At 46.9% G+C, this 15,201-nt stretch overlaps 1 protein-coding gene across 3 annotated transcripts in view; it reads right to left on the reverse strand.

Moving 5' to 3' along the window:
- Positions 1-2,346: 2,346 nt before the first annotated feature.
- Positions 2,347-15,201, reverse strand: part of TBX5 (T-box transcription factor 5) — a 70,720-nt gene continuing 57,865 nt past the window's right edge. For all 3 annotated transcript variants that reach the window (XM_074844310.1, XM_074844311.1, XM_074844309.1), the window contains exons 8-9: positions 12,901-13,127; positions 2,347-4,581 (exon numbers count right to left, since the gene is read on the reverse strand). In XM_074844310.1, the coding sequence (XP_074700411.1) occupies positions 3,998-4,581; positions 12,901-13,127 (811 nt within the window). In that variant the 3' untranslated portion in view covers positions 2,347-3,997. The remainder of the gene's footprint in view (positions 4,582-12,900; positions 13,128-15,201) is intronic.

Here is a 15,201-nt window from a genome sequence, read left to right on the forward strand (position 1 = left end):
CAACGCTGAGGATTGTTTTCTGGCTCCTGGGACTTGTAGGCAAGAAGAGAAAGCCTGGTGGTGGCCGTGCTCAGTCCTTTGTACCACGCTGGGATGGTGTTCCTCAAGTTTCAAGGCCTCTTATGGATGAATTGCCAGTTTAGCTCTGAATAGGGTGAATTTTGCAACCTCTTTTGTCCAATTCTTTCAATGATAGTAACTCTTAGATAATTTGTTTGTTTGATTGTTTATTATTATTGTCATCATTATCATACTCTGGTAAGGAATAAGTCCGTAAAAAGAGAAATGAAGGAAATCACTTCAGGCTCTTTGTAATATAAAATCACAACCAAAGGGAGAGAACACTCCTTGACAGCTCCCAGTATTGTTTTGGACCATTTGGGAGGAAGTACAAGCTGTTTCTCAAGGCTCAACATAGACCAGGCACATTCACATCCAGGCTGGGAGTCACCATGGGCCTTTGAACAAGTCACATTTTTCTTTCATGTCGTATCTGACTCCTCACAGTCCTACTCACTCGAATGGAAGAGCAGGCCAGGCCATGCTCATATGGCCCAACTGGGCTTCATCAAGGAAAAAGCACAGAAATGCCATATGGAAGCAGTAGCCAGTAACAAACTCTTCAAGAAGAGAAGTAGAAGGCTATACCACATCCTCCTACCCACCTTTGCCTTCATCCCAGATTTTGTGGGCGTGACAGGTCCATCCTCCTGCCACTGATGGCCTCCTTGCTCCTCATGCCAATGCGGCCTCACAAGGCTGTGTCCTTGAGGAGACACCTGGCTTTTCAGCAGCCAAAACACAGCAATCAGAGCCTATCGTGGCCTTGCAGACTCCACCAAAGAGCCTTGATATTTCTCTGAAGAGCCAAAAAAATAATGGGAGGAACTCGGAGGAAATTAGTCAAGTTGAAAACTTGAGGCTTTCCTTACGAATCTTGAGAAAGAATTTACCGTGCAGGTTTAGTTTCCTTAATACTCTTTGAGATGCGTGGCACACATTTCTGATAAGACCTTTTTACTTACAGAGTAACCACTGGCCGTTTAATTACATGTAAATTACCATATAGAGATAAGATGATTACATGATTAGCAGTGGGATAATGAAGCCTGGAAAGTACAATGTAATTGACAGCTAAATACAGTGTAATTTTTTTATTCCTTAACTCAAAATTCAGTTTACTCAGTCATTAATCTTGGACAACTGCGTATTCTGGAGGAACAGCATGTGATTTACCGAGCAATGCAACATTTGAGTAATTCCCTGGACGTGGCTCCACAAAGACAAACAGCTTTGTGTATAACTTGAGGTCCCAGCGGTGCCTGCGGAAGGGTTACATGATGCCCACATCTCCTTCTGCCTACAAATGTGGCCGATACCCAGAGTGAGCTCCGAGGGTAGCGCAACATTGCATTTTGACTGTGTCGAACACAGCTGTTGCAAGCAGAAGACAGTAAAAGCAGAGACAACTGAAGGAAGAAAACTGCATTGTAGCCAGCGCTGGGACAGCTCCAACAGACACCATCCCCCAGGTCCCACCTGCCAAGGGACAGCTAGGTGGGAACATCAAACTGTGAAGGGGTTCTACTAATCCTACTCACTTTCCGTCCCTTTGCAAGGTGTCCCTAGATCTCTGGTGCGCAGGAGGCCACCAGGGCTGCGAGCCATGCATTGGCAGTGCCACTGCTGCAGCCAGATGTGCTGTTGCCGGTGGGACAGCCTGGGGACAACTCTGTGCTTCGTTCACAGGACCTGGCCATGCTGCTCCCTGAGGTGGCCACAGCTCACCAGCCACACAGAGGAGACCTTTCTGCTGGGCTTCTTGGATGCAATCTCTTTATTTCTGTGGAGCTGATTTTCCCATCTTGTTTCTAATCCATGAGACATCCAGCATCCTTCCCTCCTTTGCTGAGGCTGGGACGTGGCCCCACACCTTCCCCAGGCCAGACATCCCCCACCAACCCCATCTACATAGAAACAGGGGGCAGCTCCACCTCCATGAGGGCTTCGTAGTGCCACCCCTGCACCCACCTGGATTCCCATTCCTCTGCTTCTCAATCTGCCTCAACAGGCAAGTGACCCCAGGAGAGCACGTCCCCTGGGGACGGGTTGGGTGGGAAGGATCTGGGGGACCCAGGCAGCTCTGTAGCGGACAAACACACAACCCAGGGCACAGCAGTCTCAAGCTCAGCCTGTCACTGCCAAACAGCCTTTCCCGTTGGGATGCTGTACCTCCTGTGGTACATCAGAAATAAATAAAAATCAAACTGATTGATATCAAGTAGAAAGAACCATGAAAACCCACACCAAAACCAAAAAAAAATTAAAAATAGGTGGCCAGGTCCCTTGCCATTGAGAGCATGTGGTATTTATTAGACATAAATCGGCACACAAGAATAGGAAAGCGTAGCTAGGTAGGGATTATTTTTTTCTTCTCAGCTACATGGCTTTGGATACCTGTCTGTAATCCCTCCCACGCACATACCAGCATTCCCACACATTCACACCCACATTCTCAGTTGCTGACACACAGGTATACCTCTTGTTAATTAGAATTACTTTTAATTAAAAATATATGTAAATTATATAGTGTGCACAGCTTGGAGAGAAAAAAAAAAAAAGAAGAAAAGAAAGCAAACTTCTGTTTCAATAAAAAATTTAACCCCTTTGAATCAGCTGCTTTGCTGGCTTTGTGACATACTATGAGTTATTTGAACTGTCATGTATAAATAAATAGTACCAGGAAATTCTACACCTGAAAAATTCTGCAGTAGACATGTTTACTTACACACATTTGGTTTTTCTTCTCTTCTTGCATCCCCAACTCCCAGCCTCTCATGATAATTTTCTGCTCCTTTTAAACAATTTACTTAATATCTCACCTAACACACCCAGACCAGTATCCTTTTTTCTTTTTTTTTTTTGAGAGGAAGAAAAAGAATACACAATAAAATTAAAGTCCGGGATTGCAAACAAGCGTCATCATCATTTTTATGAGCAAACTTTTTCCTTTTGCTGTCTGCATCCTCTCCCCCCCTTTCCCCCCTCGCAGCTGGCTCAGAGCCTCGCTTTCCGCATGCCGGTAAAAATTCGGCAGGAGACAAGCTGTGGCTGTTTTTAAGTTTGAAAGATACCCCGTGCTTCCATCAGAGACAGCTGATGGACTGGGAAAGACTGGGAGATGGGAAGGAAAGAAGACTGAGAGAATCACACGCAAGTGGGAAAGGAGATGAGTTTACAGGGCTTGTTCCTGCAGAGACATGTTTTGGGGCATTTGTAAGGAAACACAGCACCCTGCAGGGAGTGATTTCACCCGTGGTACAAAGTCTGGGTGAGGTAGGTACCTGCTTTTCTTATTTGTGGGTTTGTAAAACCTCTTTCTGTTGAAAAGTAACAATGATAATACTAATGCCAAAAAAAAAAAAAAAAAAAAAAAAAGAGAAACACCACTCCAAAATCCACCCTTGGTAAAAAGGGCTGGTGTCTTTTTTTGAGAAAATTGAAAGAAAATATATATATTATTATTTATTATATAACATTGTCAACATCAACACCACAAAAAAAGTAACATCCTAGTTGTTTTCGTTCAAGCACTCTGACTGTGTTGAGAAAGGCAGTAGGAGTTTGGTGTCCCTTGAAGAACAAAAAGAGCAGGAGGGCAGAGGAGGGGGGGACAAGGGCACAGGGCTGGTGGTGGCAGCAACACAAACTGGGTGGGGACCGTGGCAGGGAAGAAGTGTGCCGATCTGTTGATTTTTCTTTTGAAACAAAAGAAAAAAAGGGGGGGGGGGCAAGTCACACCGAGGCCGATGACTATTTCATCTGTGGTTTCAATCAGTGTCCGTCCCTCTCGAGTGCTATCAGTGAACATTCAGTTAAAGGAGTCTTGCAAAATACTCTCACTTTTATTATCAACAGGGTATTTTTTTCCTTTTCCTTTTCCCTTTTTTTTTTTTTTTTCCGTGGCTAATGCTCTTGCACTTTCCTGACCGCCTTGTTAGCTGTTCTCGCTCCACTCTGGCACCATGCCCACACCATGGACCGAGTGGTACTGGTGGGGCGAAAGGGTTCGAGGCACGCCGTGGGAATACAGGAACTCTGCGGGCTGTAAGCTGCTGGGGGGGGACTGGATGCCAGTTTGAGGTCCACACTGCCGGACGATGGGTTGGTGAGAAACCGAGGTTTGGTGCTGAAACATGCTATGGGTATCTCCTATTTGGGGGGAGGTATGGTTGGCCACACTGCTGAGCCGGGGCATCAACGGCCCCGAGGTGAAGTGGGCAGAGAAATGCTGGTAGGGTAACCTGTCCATCGGCTGCATGGCAGACACTGTGCAACTGCTGTAGGATGGCACGCTCGGCCACGTGTTACAGCTGATGTCTTCTAGGCTGGGCACAGGGTCCGTGGGGGGAGCGGAGCTGGCATACATACATGCTTGGCGCTGGGCTGATTCAGTCCTGTATGAAGTGTTCAGTCCCTGCTGCTGGGGGTAACTGGACCTGTAGAAAGGATCCTCTTCTGCCGGAGAAGTTTCCATATAGGGCTTCTTGTAAGGATGTTCGGTGGTGGAACATTCCTCATCTGTTGGGAGAGAAAACTCCTGGTAGCGACCAATAATACTATGCCCTTGGCTGAATTTCCCTCTCCATAATCCTCATTTTACCAAGGACACAGTCTGCACAGAGCTAATCCAGACACGTCTTTCAGTTACATCAGTGTAAATCCAGATTCCTTCCTTGGAATCGATCTCAATCAATCCTGCTGAAACCAAGCCTTGCGCTTGGCCCCGTCTGCTGGACTGGGGATGGTATTAGCTGGGAGCTCTGGGATGAAAATCAAGGCTATAAGATGCTGGAGGGATCCTGAGGATTAGCTTGCTTGGGGATACCCCATGCACACCCCCCACACCACCAAGCTCCTCATCTGCTTTCTGCTGCCAGCAGAAGTAACATCTGCCTGTGGATACAGTGCACCTAACAGAGGTCCCCATCCCAGCTGAGAGGCTCAGAGCTGATGCTGTTAACTAAAAGCCTTTACAATGATATATTTTTGTGACAAATGAGACAAAAATGAAGATCACAATAAAAATCCCCCCCCCGGAAAGCATCAGCGATGGCACAAGTTGAGACAATCAGAGTTTTACAGCGCCTGTCTTTAGCTGTGCCAAGGGAGCTGGGCATATAAATCCACACAGGGCTGCGTGCTGGAGCCAAGCGTAACAAAAAAGAAAAGTAAATTTCACAGCTAGAAACAAGAAGGCGCAGCTTGCAGAGCCCTTTGTTTCCTGCAGCATCCCAGGCCAACAGAGGGAAGGAGATAAACAATTTAGGTGAAATCTCTAGGGTGAAGCAAAACGAATAAATGAATATGCACTTATTTATTCATTCGCAGGGTCATCAAATGAAATCCAGCTCTGCTGGAATGGATGGCAAAGTTCCCAGGGATGAGAACTTCACCAAGAGATTTTAAGGACAGCGAGGCAAGGGAAGGGGAGCTTGTTCTGACCCGGATTAACTTTGCTGCTGCTTCAAGAACAAGATTTCTGGTGCAGGCAGAAAAACATCCCACTTCACATAAAGCCCTCTTGGCTGCACCCTTCAATAGGGGTAAAATTTGAAAGAATACTACAAGAAATGGCCCTTTTCAAAGTTTCTCAATCAACGTAGTTTGACCTCCAATTTTTTTCACCCCCAAAATACCAAAAAAAAAAAAGCAACAGTTCCACAAAAAAAGAGGACTAAAAGCATCTGCCTCTGAAGAAGCACTTGCAGAAACAGGGGTGTTGCTGCTGAGCTGCTCCAAAGTGTGTGCCCACATCTCACCTTCAAGAGGTGCAGTTGGCCAGCGCAGGCACCTTTTGTTTCTTGTAAACATGCACATGCGCATACCCTTATTGCTATAAACAGCCATGTGCTTTCTCCTGGAAGTTGCACCCACTCTGCTTGTAAAATAACCCATTACTTCCACTCAGGTGTCTACCAAGTCCAGCTGGAACATCTGCTGCTGTTAATCTTCTTGGCTTGACAACCCCAGAAAACATCAGGTGCTGAGGTACACACCATGCAGACTTTCCCCTTGGCGTCCTTTGACTTTGTAACAGCAGCTGCCCGTAAATTCAGCTGGAAAGCCACGGTCCCATTTCATGCTTTCTTCCTGACAACAGCAAAACCTGGCTTCTTAGTTCCAGCAATGCAAAGCCCTGATAATCAAGTTATCTTCCTCTTCTGCCTTCTCTTAAATCATGACAGAATGTAGGATGAGATAAGCAAGCAGTGCAATCATATCTTTAAAATAGCTGAAACTATACGCAGATAGATGCAAAAGTGTCTCACTCTCCTTAATCCTGATCAGGTTCATTTTATATAGGAGCGGTGGAGAGGTTCTAGACCCCTGAAAGACAAAAGCTGGAAGCACAGGTCTAAGCTCCCTCCTGAACGTGGGTCTATCACAGGAGGTACATCTGGAAGGACAGCCTGAGCTCTAGCTTGTACAGACAGCCTAAAAGTTTTGGATCCCTAACCCACCACTGAGTAATAAGAACACTAGGGTGGAAAAACAATGTCTTGTAAAATGAAGCATTGTTCTGCTAATAAAGTTTTCAGCATTAAACCGCATTACTCTGCTGGCATTAGAAATCATTGGCTTGGGGTTTGACTGTTTATTTTATTTTTTTAAAATATACAACACAAAACAGTCAAACTCTGTTTTCCGTTGTGTAAAAATGTGCCTGACTTACAACCTGAGGTTGCTAATTTTTCCATTTAGCCCAGACATTTTGCTGCCTGCCACAGCCCAGCCAGGCAGAGCCTCAGCATTACGGATCCACTTCCAGAATTCATCGCAGGTGAAGAGAGAAAACCAAAAACAACCAGGATTTCAGTGGAAACCCTATAGGTGCCCTCTCTTCTTCTGTAAGTTCTCACGATCGTTCTGCTGGCCTCTCTAGAGCCAGGCTCACTGATGTCATATGTGGAAAGGGCACCATCACTCCAGATTTTAAGATGTGTAAAGGACATCATACCCATCTCCAAACAGCACATAGTCACTAATGAAGGATTGCAGCCTACCCTAACAGCTTCTGCCTGCCCTCTGGCCCCTCTTCCTGATGATTTTCCCATCTATGTAACCTCAAAGTGTTGGAGAGGGAAGAGAACAGTCCATCTTCATCTTCAGATGGGATGATGCAGACCAGAGATCCTCAGCTGGTGCCAGCTAACAAATATACACTGCTCTAGGCACCCTAGTCTGATCTGGCGTTGTCCCACCACTCCTCCAGAGGAGACCAGAGCCAGCACAGAGCAGGTGAAGTGCATCCCCATGGTGTGTGGAGCAGATCCGGGGGTGGAAAGGGACATCTTCAAGTAAGAGAATGACAGAAGGAGGACAAGTCAAACAGAGGTCTCACGCAATGCTGAAGGCTGGAGCTTAAATTCATTCCTACCTGCTCTGGAGCCTGGGCAGCCTATCTCAAGGCCATAATCCTCTCTTTGAAGGTCCTCTCACCTCCTTGGCATCAGCATAAGCAGAACATAGGAGATAACTCTCTAGTCTGGTCTGGGTTTGATTCTTGATGTTAGTTCCCTGATAGCACTTCATTGTCCTTTTCCTGTTGCCACTGAGCCCTAGGAGGTGCTGGGCACCTTCCACTTCTGTTGCTATTCTTGGAAGCCAAGGGTGACGATCAGCTCTTGTGACCAGCCCCTCGATACTGCGCAAACCTCAAAAAGCAAAAGGTTCTGCCAAGCAGGGGAAGCTGCCAGCGCTTGGGAGAAGCTGCTCCGAAGTGGATCCAAGGAAAACGGAGCCTGCAGAATGGGATGGAAACTGGCTCCCTCACAAGGAATTTGATGATCTATCTAATGAAGGAGCTTGAGCGAGAGCATAAGCAGTTCCAAGATTTCCGGTATTTACTACTTCCAGCTGGGTTGTAAATACCACACAAATGGCTTTTTAAATGGAATTTTCCCAATTCCAAGATTAGGGCCGTTCAGAATGAAATGCAAACATGTACAATCTCTGGGCTTCAGGCTGCACTGGGCCCATCTCTTCCCCTGGTGTAAATCAGGAGAGCTACTTTCCAATTCATGACATTCAGCTCCCTGGGACAGAAGACAATGAAGGATGGGGCCCAACTGGTTTAGTTTTTAAAGTTCACCCACACTTCCAGGGAATTACAGTAGGTTCATCCCGACTTTGTGAGGGAGACACAATGGGTGATTATCACTAACACTGCTGTTCTATCCAGTCTGGTTTCTAGTATGAATCTAGCATGAGCCTGAATAGCCAATACCAATGTGCAAGACTGACAAGGGTTGTCAAAGAAGAAAAGAAAACGGCAGATTCAATCAAAACAAACGTCCCTAAAGGGCAAATAAAACATACATCCTAGGACACGAAACCTGAGACACGCTAGTTAATTCAGCAATCGCACGCTTTGCAATGGCTGTGTTGCATTGCAGGGGAACACGGCAGAAAGGGTTGTGGGGCAGCGACAATCCAACACCAAAATCTGGAACCTCTTCCAGAGGCAGCAAGTTGCCAGCACTGCCTGCAGAGGCACAGGAGGCACCTCCTGAGGGCAGAGCATGAAGCTGCTGAAACTACAGTGCCACAAGCAACGTGGCTACACAGCAAAAGCTGGGTGCACACCAGACCCTTGAATATCTCCCCACCCTGCAGGCAGGGTCTTCTTCTTCACTCTCAGTGCTCCAGCAGCCACTTTGCTCCAGGCTTCACTGCATCTACCCAAGCTGTAAACACCTCCGGCTGCAGCATAGCTCAAGCTTTGGCCAACTCATTGCATCTCCTAACATCAGCAGGACAAGCAGCATGTCCTCCAAGAAGACATCCCATACCTGACTATTGTCATACAGATTCTTTGAGTGAAAGAAAAGCTGGGTGGGATGAGGGAGAAATTAGTTCAGTCAATGAAGAGGTCTATCCACCCTAAGAGTTCCTGTTCTTGAGGAGAAGGAGGAAAGGCATTGCTGTATCTCCACCGACCTCATCAGAGCAGAAAGGAGATGAAAGGCATATTCTTCCCCACGGTCAGGGTCATGTCCAAGCTAGGTGGCTGAAGGATACAGTCCTCGCTGGTTGGAGCCAGTGCATTCTGCCACGTCTTCTCCCTCAAAGTGCCAACATGACAACTTTTATAACCTCCCCAGGGAGAGGCTGTTTCAGTCGCCTCCTGTTCAGCATCACAAGCATCCCAGAAATCTGCCAAGTGGTTGAGATTGTGTAAGGCTGGGAGGGAGCAGAGGTTTAGAGGGATGGCTTTTTAGTTCACAGGAAGTCTGAGGGAGAGGATAACACAAGGGAAAACAAGCCCCAATGCCCTAATTGGGATGTGGGGCTAAAATGAAAGACAGAAAGCAAGCTGCCTGCTGGTAAGTCCTTTTGGGCTTCTCCAAGCACAACAATGAGAGAGGGAGAGGTGGAAAACAACTAGAAAAAAGGCAAAGCTCTAACTGGTCTTTGCTGCAGCCTAAAAATCCACATCAAGAACTGAGGCCACTCCTTGGTAGGATACTGGATTGGAGTTAATCCATTCTCTCAAGACCAGTGATTTTGTGAAATGCCATAAGCAATCTCAGTGTGGGGCTGGGATACAATGCAGGATGATTCTCTCCTGGGGGACTGCCATTCCCCGACATTCAGCATGTTCACAAAGTGCCTGGAGCAGCGACCCTGTTGCACCATGCTAGGGTCATTCCCAACGCTGCAACCCCGCACTCCCACCTGTGCACCAGGAATTGCTAGATCTGAGGCTCTGGGATGTGTCCTTCCTTCCTTCCTCACCCAGGAGGGTATCACCTCCCTGAAACAGAGGAGCCTTCAAAGATAACATCCCCTCCCAGCCCTGCTGCCCTCCCCTAATGCAATTCCATATCAGATCTCCAGAGTGAATCCATCTTGACTTGACAGCTAAGAACAACACTGTCAACCACAGAGCTAAATCTTTGTCTTAGGTCACCAAGGAAGTAGAAGTTGAATAAGGTGCCTTTGAGTTGCTCGAATACATACCTATTCTTAACTGAGCCTAAACCAAGACCTGACCTTCTAATTAAAAAGGATACAGAGAAACATCATAAGATGTCAAAGCTGGAAGGGGCCATATCTGAGAGACTATCTTGGAAAACAGTGGTGGTATTTGCTACAGAAGATACAGATACCAGCTGGTCTCAAACCCAGTTGAATTGCCCTCTGCCACTGTGAGAACTCATCCGTAACCACAGCCTTGCAAAAAGGAAATCATCTGCTTGAGATAAATCCTAAACTGACTGAAGAGGTGTCAATGTTTGGGGAGTTGATGATCCAAGGAAATCAATAAAACATCCAGTCCAGAAAGTGGACAGAGATGTATCAGGGGTGAACACGCTCTTGCTTTCATGTTTTCTTAGATGATTAGGCATGTTAAAAGTTATGCAGAAAAGTAGGAAAGCAGGATTGCTCTGAGGGAAAGCTTAATATTACACTTAGAAAGGAGAGGCTGGAAAAGGCAGAAAAAGCAGAATATTATCGGTAAGTTTATTTTCCCCAGTTCAATAAAGATCCTTGTTCAGTGCTAGAAGAAAGTGCCACGCTCACCCTGAGTTTGAGATGAAATCTTGGATCATGTTCTGATTTATCTGAACAGAATTGCTCATCTCTAGTGACTTTTTTTTTAATTAATTTCACTTTGGAAAGAGCTGCTTGGCAGCTTATGTTGGCTCTCTGTTTCCCATTAACTTTGTGTTTCTTTTCTTTAAGCCCTGGTGGCTGTTTTCGATTTACTAGATGCATGGGGAGGGGGAAAAAGGCACAAGGAGGAAAGCAGAGACTCAGGCTCCTGAGATGTGCAGCTTCATGGAAGAAGCCGGTGGTATCAGACAGGACACTGCTTCTCTTTGATTAAAGCATTTGGCGGCTTTGATAAAAGGCCCTTAACTGCTTGTGCCACTCAAGCCATCGTAGAGATAATGAGGGGCCATCAGCCGTACAGACAAGGACTCGCTTTGCCAGTCTCCTGCAAGGGCCACGCAGGCCAAAAGGGGCCAGGGAGCTTATTACAGGGCAGATAGTCGTCTCTTTTGTGACAATAAGAGGAAGTGAGATAATTGGGGGATTGAGGGAAACCACCCATGGAGACACCACTTAACGGGAATCCCAAAACTGGAAGGAAACCTCTGTTGATTCCTTATCACGTTACAATGTGGAGGCAAATGATGAATTGCCCTGTGGTACAGGGACACACAGCAGTCAGAGATTGTCCAAACGGTTTGTTGCCATTTGGGCCAGCTTGTTTTGGCTAGTTTTTGCAAAGGGGAAGAGGAGTGGTGAAAACTCAGCTCTCAGGGCAAAGGAGTACCGAGGACAGATTGCAGGCTGAGGGACACCAAGGGCAAACTGGACCTGCTTTTCCATTGCCAACGGCTTTGCAGCAACCCAGTTGTGTTCCAGCACCTGGCACCTACAGTCCCACACCAGCACAGGGGTAGCAAGGGCCACACACCCCACCTCTGACCTTAGGGGACACTCCAGGAAGCCATGTCAGCTCCTTATTCCCTACATTACAGGTAGCTCAAGTCTAGCATCACGATTTCCAATCACAGCTTTGATACACTTTATATGAGTACAAGGGTTGCCTGGTCAGCTGGAGGGGTCAGAAAACGATACCTCTGTTTCCCACTTTTCAGCTCAGTCTCAGGAAAAATATTAAGATTTCTCAACTTTTTTTGTTTGCATATATACTAGTACACAACACACATGATGTTACAACATTTAGGGGAGTCACCAAGGATGTGAGAGAGATTTCTACTGCCCTCCCACCTCCTCTGCCAGCACTTCCTGGCATCCGCTACCTTAGACTGTGTGTCTACACTGCACATCCCAGCGCCCCAGGGGTTACGTTACTAAAAATAATGACATGTGGCTGACTGATAGGACTGTGCAGGGAAGCAGGAAGGGATCTGTTGTGGGGAGAGGCTACCAGGCTGGAGAACTTCTCGGTGCATTCAAATGCCATGGTGCATGCTGACTCCTGTTAACTTTTTCCGTTCAATGTAGACTAAATCCTGAGAAAGAGGAACAGGGGTAGGCAGTAACTATCTGCCCACCGCATAGGGTTGTATTCAGCCCTGGAAATTCTCTATTTCATTCTGAGTGTCCGGGGTGGAGCTGATCTGAGGCTTTTGCTATCTCAGTTCTGTAAATGTTGCTGCATCTAAGCATTCCCCTTGCTTTGGGAGAGACTGCAAACTGCTCTCTCTTGCCTGAGAACAATTATCCCATCGATATCATGGGGCTCTTCACGCCAGGACGAGCTGAGCAGTCAGTGTAAAGCCCTCACAGTTTGATCCCTCAAGCTCTGTCAAAGCAGGTCAGTCGCACCAGAGGTGAACGAACATGGATATCATGATTTTCAATCCCACGGCCCGTTCATTAGACCGAGCATTTAAGTGGAATTGCATTCTACAGACAGACAACTGTCTCCCAACTGTGAGACTATTAGTTGAAAACTGTGTAAAATCTAAGCTGTCAAGGTATCTCCCCTTGGAGATTAACCCTGTCTGAGGGGTTATGGAGGCAGATAAGTCATCTTTATCTCCAGCACTAGCTATCTTACTAAATGTGGATTCAACATGGGTGAAAGGTACTGCCACCCCTCCAAACAGCTTGCTCCCAACCCGGCAGCAGAGATGGGATTTTAGGCAAACACTGGTGAGAGGAGTTTCCCAGCACAGCCTGGGGGAGCTGCCCGCCTCCAGCACACAACCCTCATCCCTTCTCATCCTCAAGTGTCACCATAAAGAAAACTGGGGCTGTCCAGCTTGTGGGCAAGGGGAAATAGTAGAAAACAATGCTGGCAGTCATGTCAGGATGGGGAAAGCACCGAGTGGGGAGCAGCCAAGGTCTGACCTTTTCTCTTGGTGCAGTGGTAGATCTGACTGTGCTCCTGGGAGATCGGGTAGGGGTTGGCAGGCGGTAGCAGGTCCTGGGAGGTGCTCGACACCCCGTTCTCGCACTGGTACTGGGAGCCCAGGTTGGAGGAGGCGGAAAGGACCCTGGTCTCACCACTGAAGGGGCTGTGATTCGAGGACACTTTTTGTCTCACTGTGCTCCTGGGAACAACCGGGTACTCTTTACTAAAAGCAAAGAAACAAACAAACAAAAAAAAAAAAACACCAAGGCAGAAAAGCAATCAATTAATAAGTAGATCAGTGAATTAACAAATGAAGGCAGCACATTAGTGTCATGGTGTTTGTTTAGACTTTCAGGAAAATAGAGACATCCCTCCCAGGAGACTGCAGCCCCGTCACATTTTATCCATGCAGCACTCTTGTATTTCACTTTCCTTTCAGTATCTTTCTCTTTAGATTCATGCCTTTTCCACCACAACTGCTATTTTACACCCATACGTAAAATAGATATTTGCAGATATAACAAAATACACAAGATTTATATTTACATATTATGATAACATTTATAAATTATATACCATTTATACTGTGTATGCGGATGCACACGTGCATGTAAATAAAAACCTCATTTCTGCCAAGCTGACTTGGAGATGGATTAAATATTTAGGTCTACTTTTTCCCCTTATGGTAGTTATCCCCATTATTTTTCCCCAGGGTCTGCCAGCCTGGTTGTCCTGAATGGGGGATCACTGGACTAGAGAACAAGCTCCACTCCAGAGTGCTCAGAAAAGAGAAATAAATAAATCACCAAGACCTGATGCACGCCAGAGCCACACGCCTCAGTGGAGCCAGGCTGGGAGGGTGAGCACTAATGGAAAATCTGGTTTGTTCCTTTGCTCTGAAATCTGGTTTGAAGCAGGGATGCTTTGCCAACACTGGCTGGAAATCCCCTCTCCTACAAGACCCTACAGTGTGTTTTTGAGACATTTCTCCAAGCACATCAGCAACGTGGCTGGATAAGATTATTCCTGCTCTGCAGGAGGGAGAACTGAAGCTGAGTAGGGGGTCTCAGAGACTCCAGGCAAGGTGCAAGCCTCCTCCTGGGCTGTCTCTAAGACAACTGGGTGCTTCCTGAACCCAAGGACTTGTTAAGATGCGTAAAGATAAGGTAGTACAGCAGCACCTCGCAAAGAGCCACCAGGCTCAGAGCAGTCACAAACCAGAGCCCAGATTCCAACACAAGTTTTCTTCTTTGAGGCTATAACCATTGGACCAAGCTGGCTTTGAGATACCCTGCTCACATGCCCAAAATCATTGTGCTGGAACAAGAACAGATCCTCAGATCCCAGCTCACCTGAACACTTACATGTGGAGGACGAGCCCTGAATCTCCAATTATATCTCTTAGAGAGGACCTATCACTGTAGCAACTCAGAACTTATTCACAAAATTTAACAATACCAATTATATAAACCTACTCACAGCAGGGAGCTTTCATCCAAACCACTGCTGTGGTGGCTGCCAGAAACATCAGCAACCAGGCTGTAATGGAGGGGAAACTCACCCAGGAGCTCAAAACCAAATAAATGTGTCTCTTATTGTGCCACGAAAGCTTTCCAAACCCTGGGCACTGGTGGCTTGCCAAGGAGAGTCTATTCCAAAGGTGGGGTTTCTTCCCCTGGAAGCCCAGCAGCTCTTCCCCACAGGACTGGCAGGAGCATGGCTTCCCATCCCAGGCAGATTTTTCCCAGAACTGAAGTCTAGACTGTGCACGAGGAAGATGGACTGGGAGGAAGCAGAGACCTATCCCTCAGATACACAAGACAGCAATGGATACCAGGGTATGTGGTGGGCTTCAGAGGACCTCTTTGCCTGTGGACCCCCAGCACAAGTATTTCCACCCCAAGAGCTCTTGCTGGCTTTGGTGGCTTTTCAGGAAGGTCAAGAGCTATAGCCTTCAAACATCCTGAGTGACCTTCAAATCTTCTAGGTTTCAGAGGATCTCCCAGCCCTACCAGGTCCCGGTTTTGAGATGCCCGCTCCTGTCATGCTCCACCTTCACACTGCGATCCTCATGGAAATAGTACCAGCATGAGACCCCAAAGCTGCATCCCCACCATGTTTCTCTTCCAAGGAGACAATCTACAGGGAGATGATACATGGACCTTGCCCTTAGCTCTCCTTCCTAATGAGAGGCTGCTGCATGGATTGGCTGGTTCTTTCTTCCTCAGCTCCAACACCACACAAGATATGACACCCAATCCCCCAAGATATGACAAACCCTCATTTTTTTTTCAGTG

The sequence above is a fragment of the Strix aluco genome, chromosome 18, assembly GCF_031877795.1.
Source record: "Strix aluco isolate bStrAlu1 chromosome 18, bStrAlu1.hap1, whole genome shotgun sequence".
NCBI classification, from domain to species: domain Eukaryota; kingdom Metazoa; phylum Chordata; class Aves; order Strigiformes; family Strigidae; genus Strix; species Strix aluco.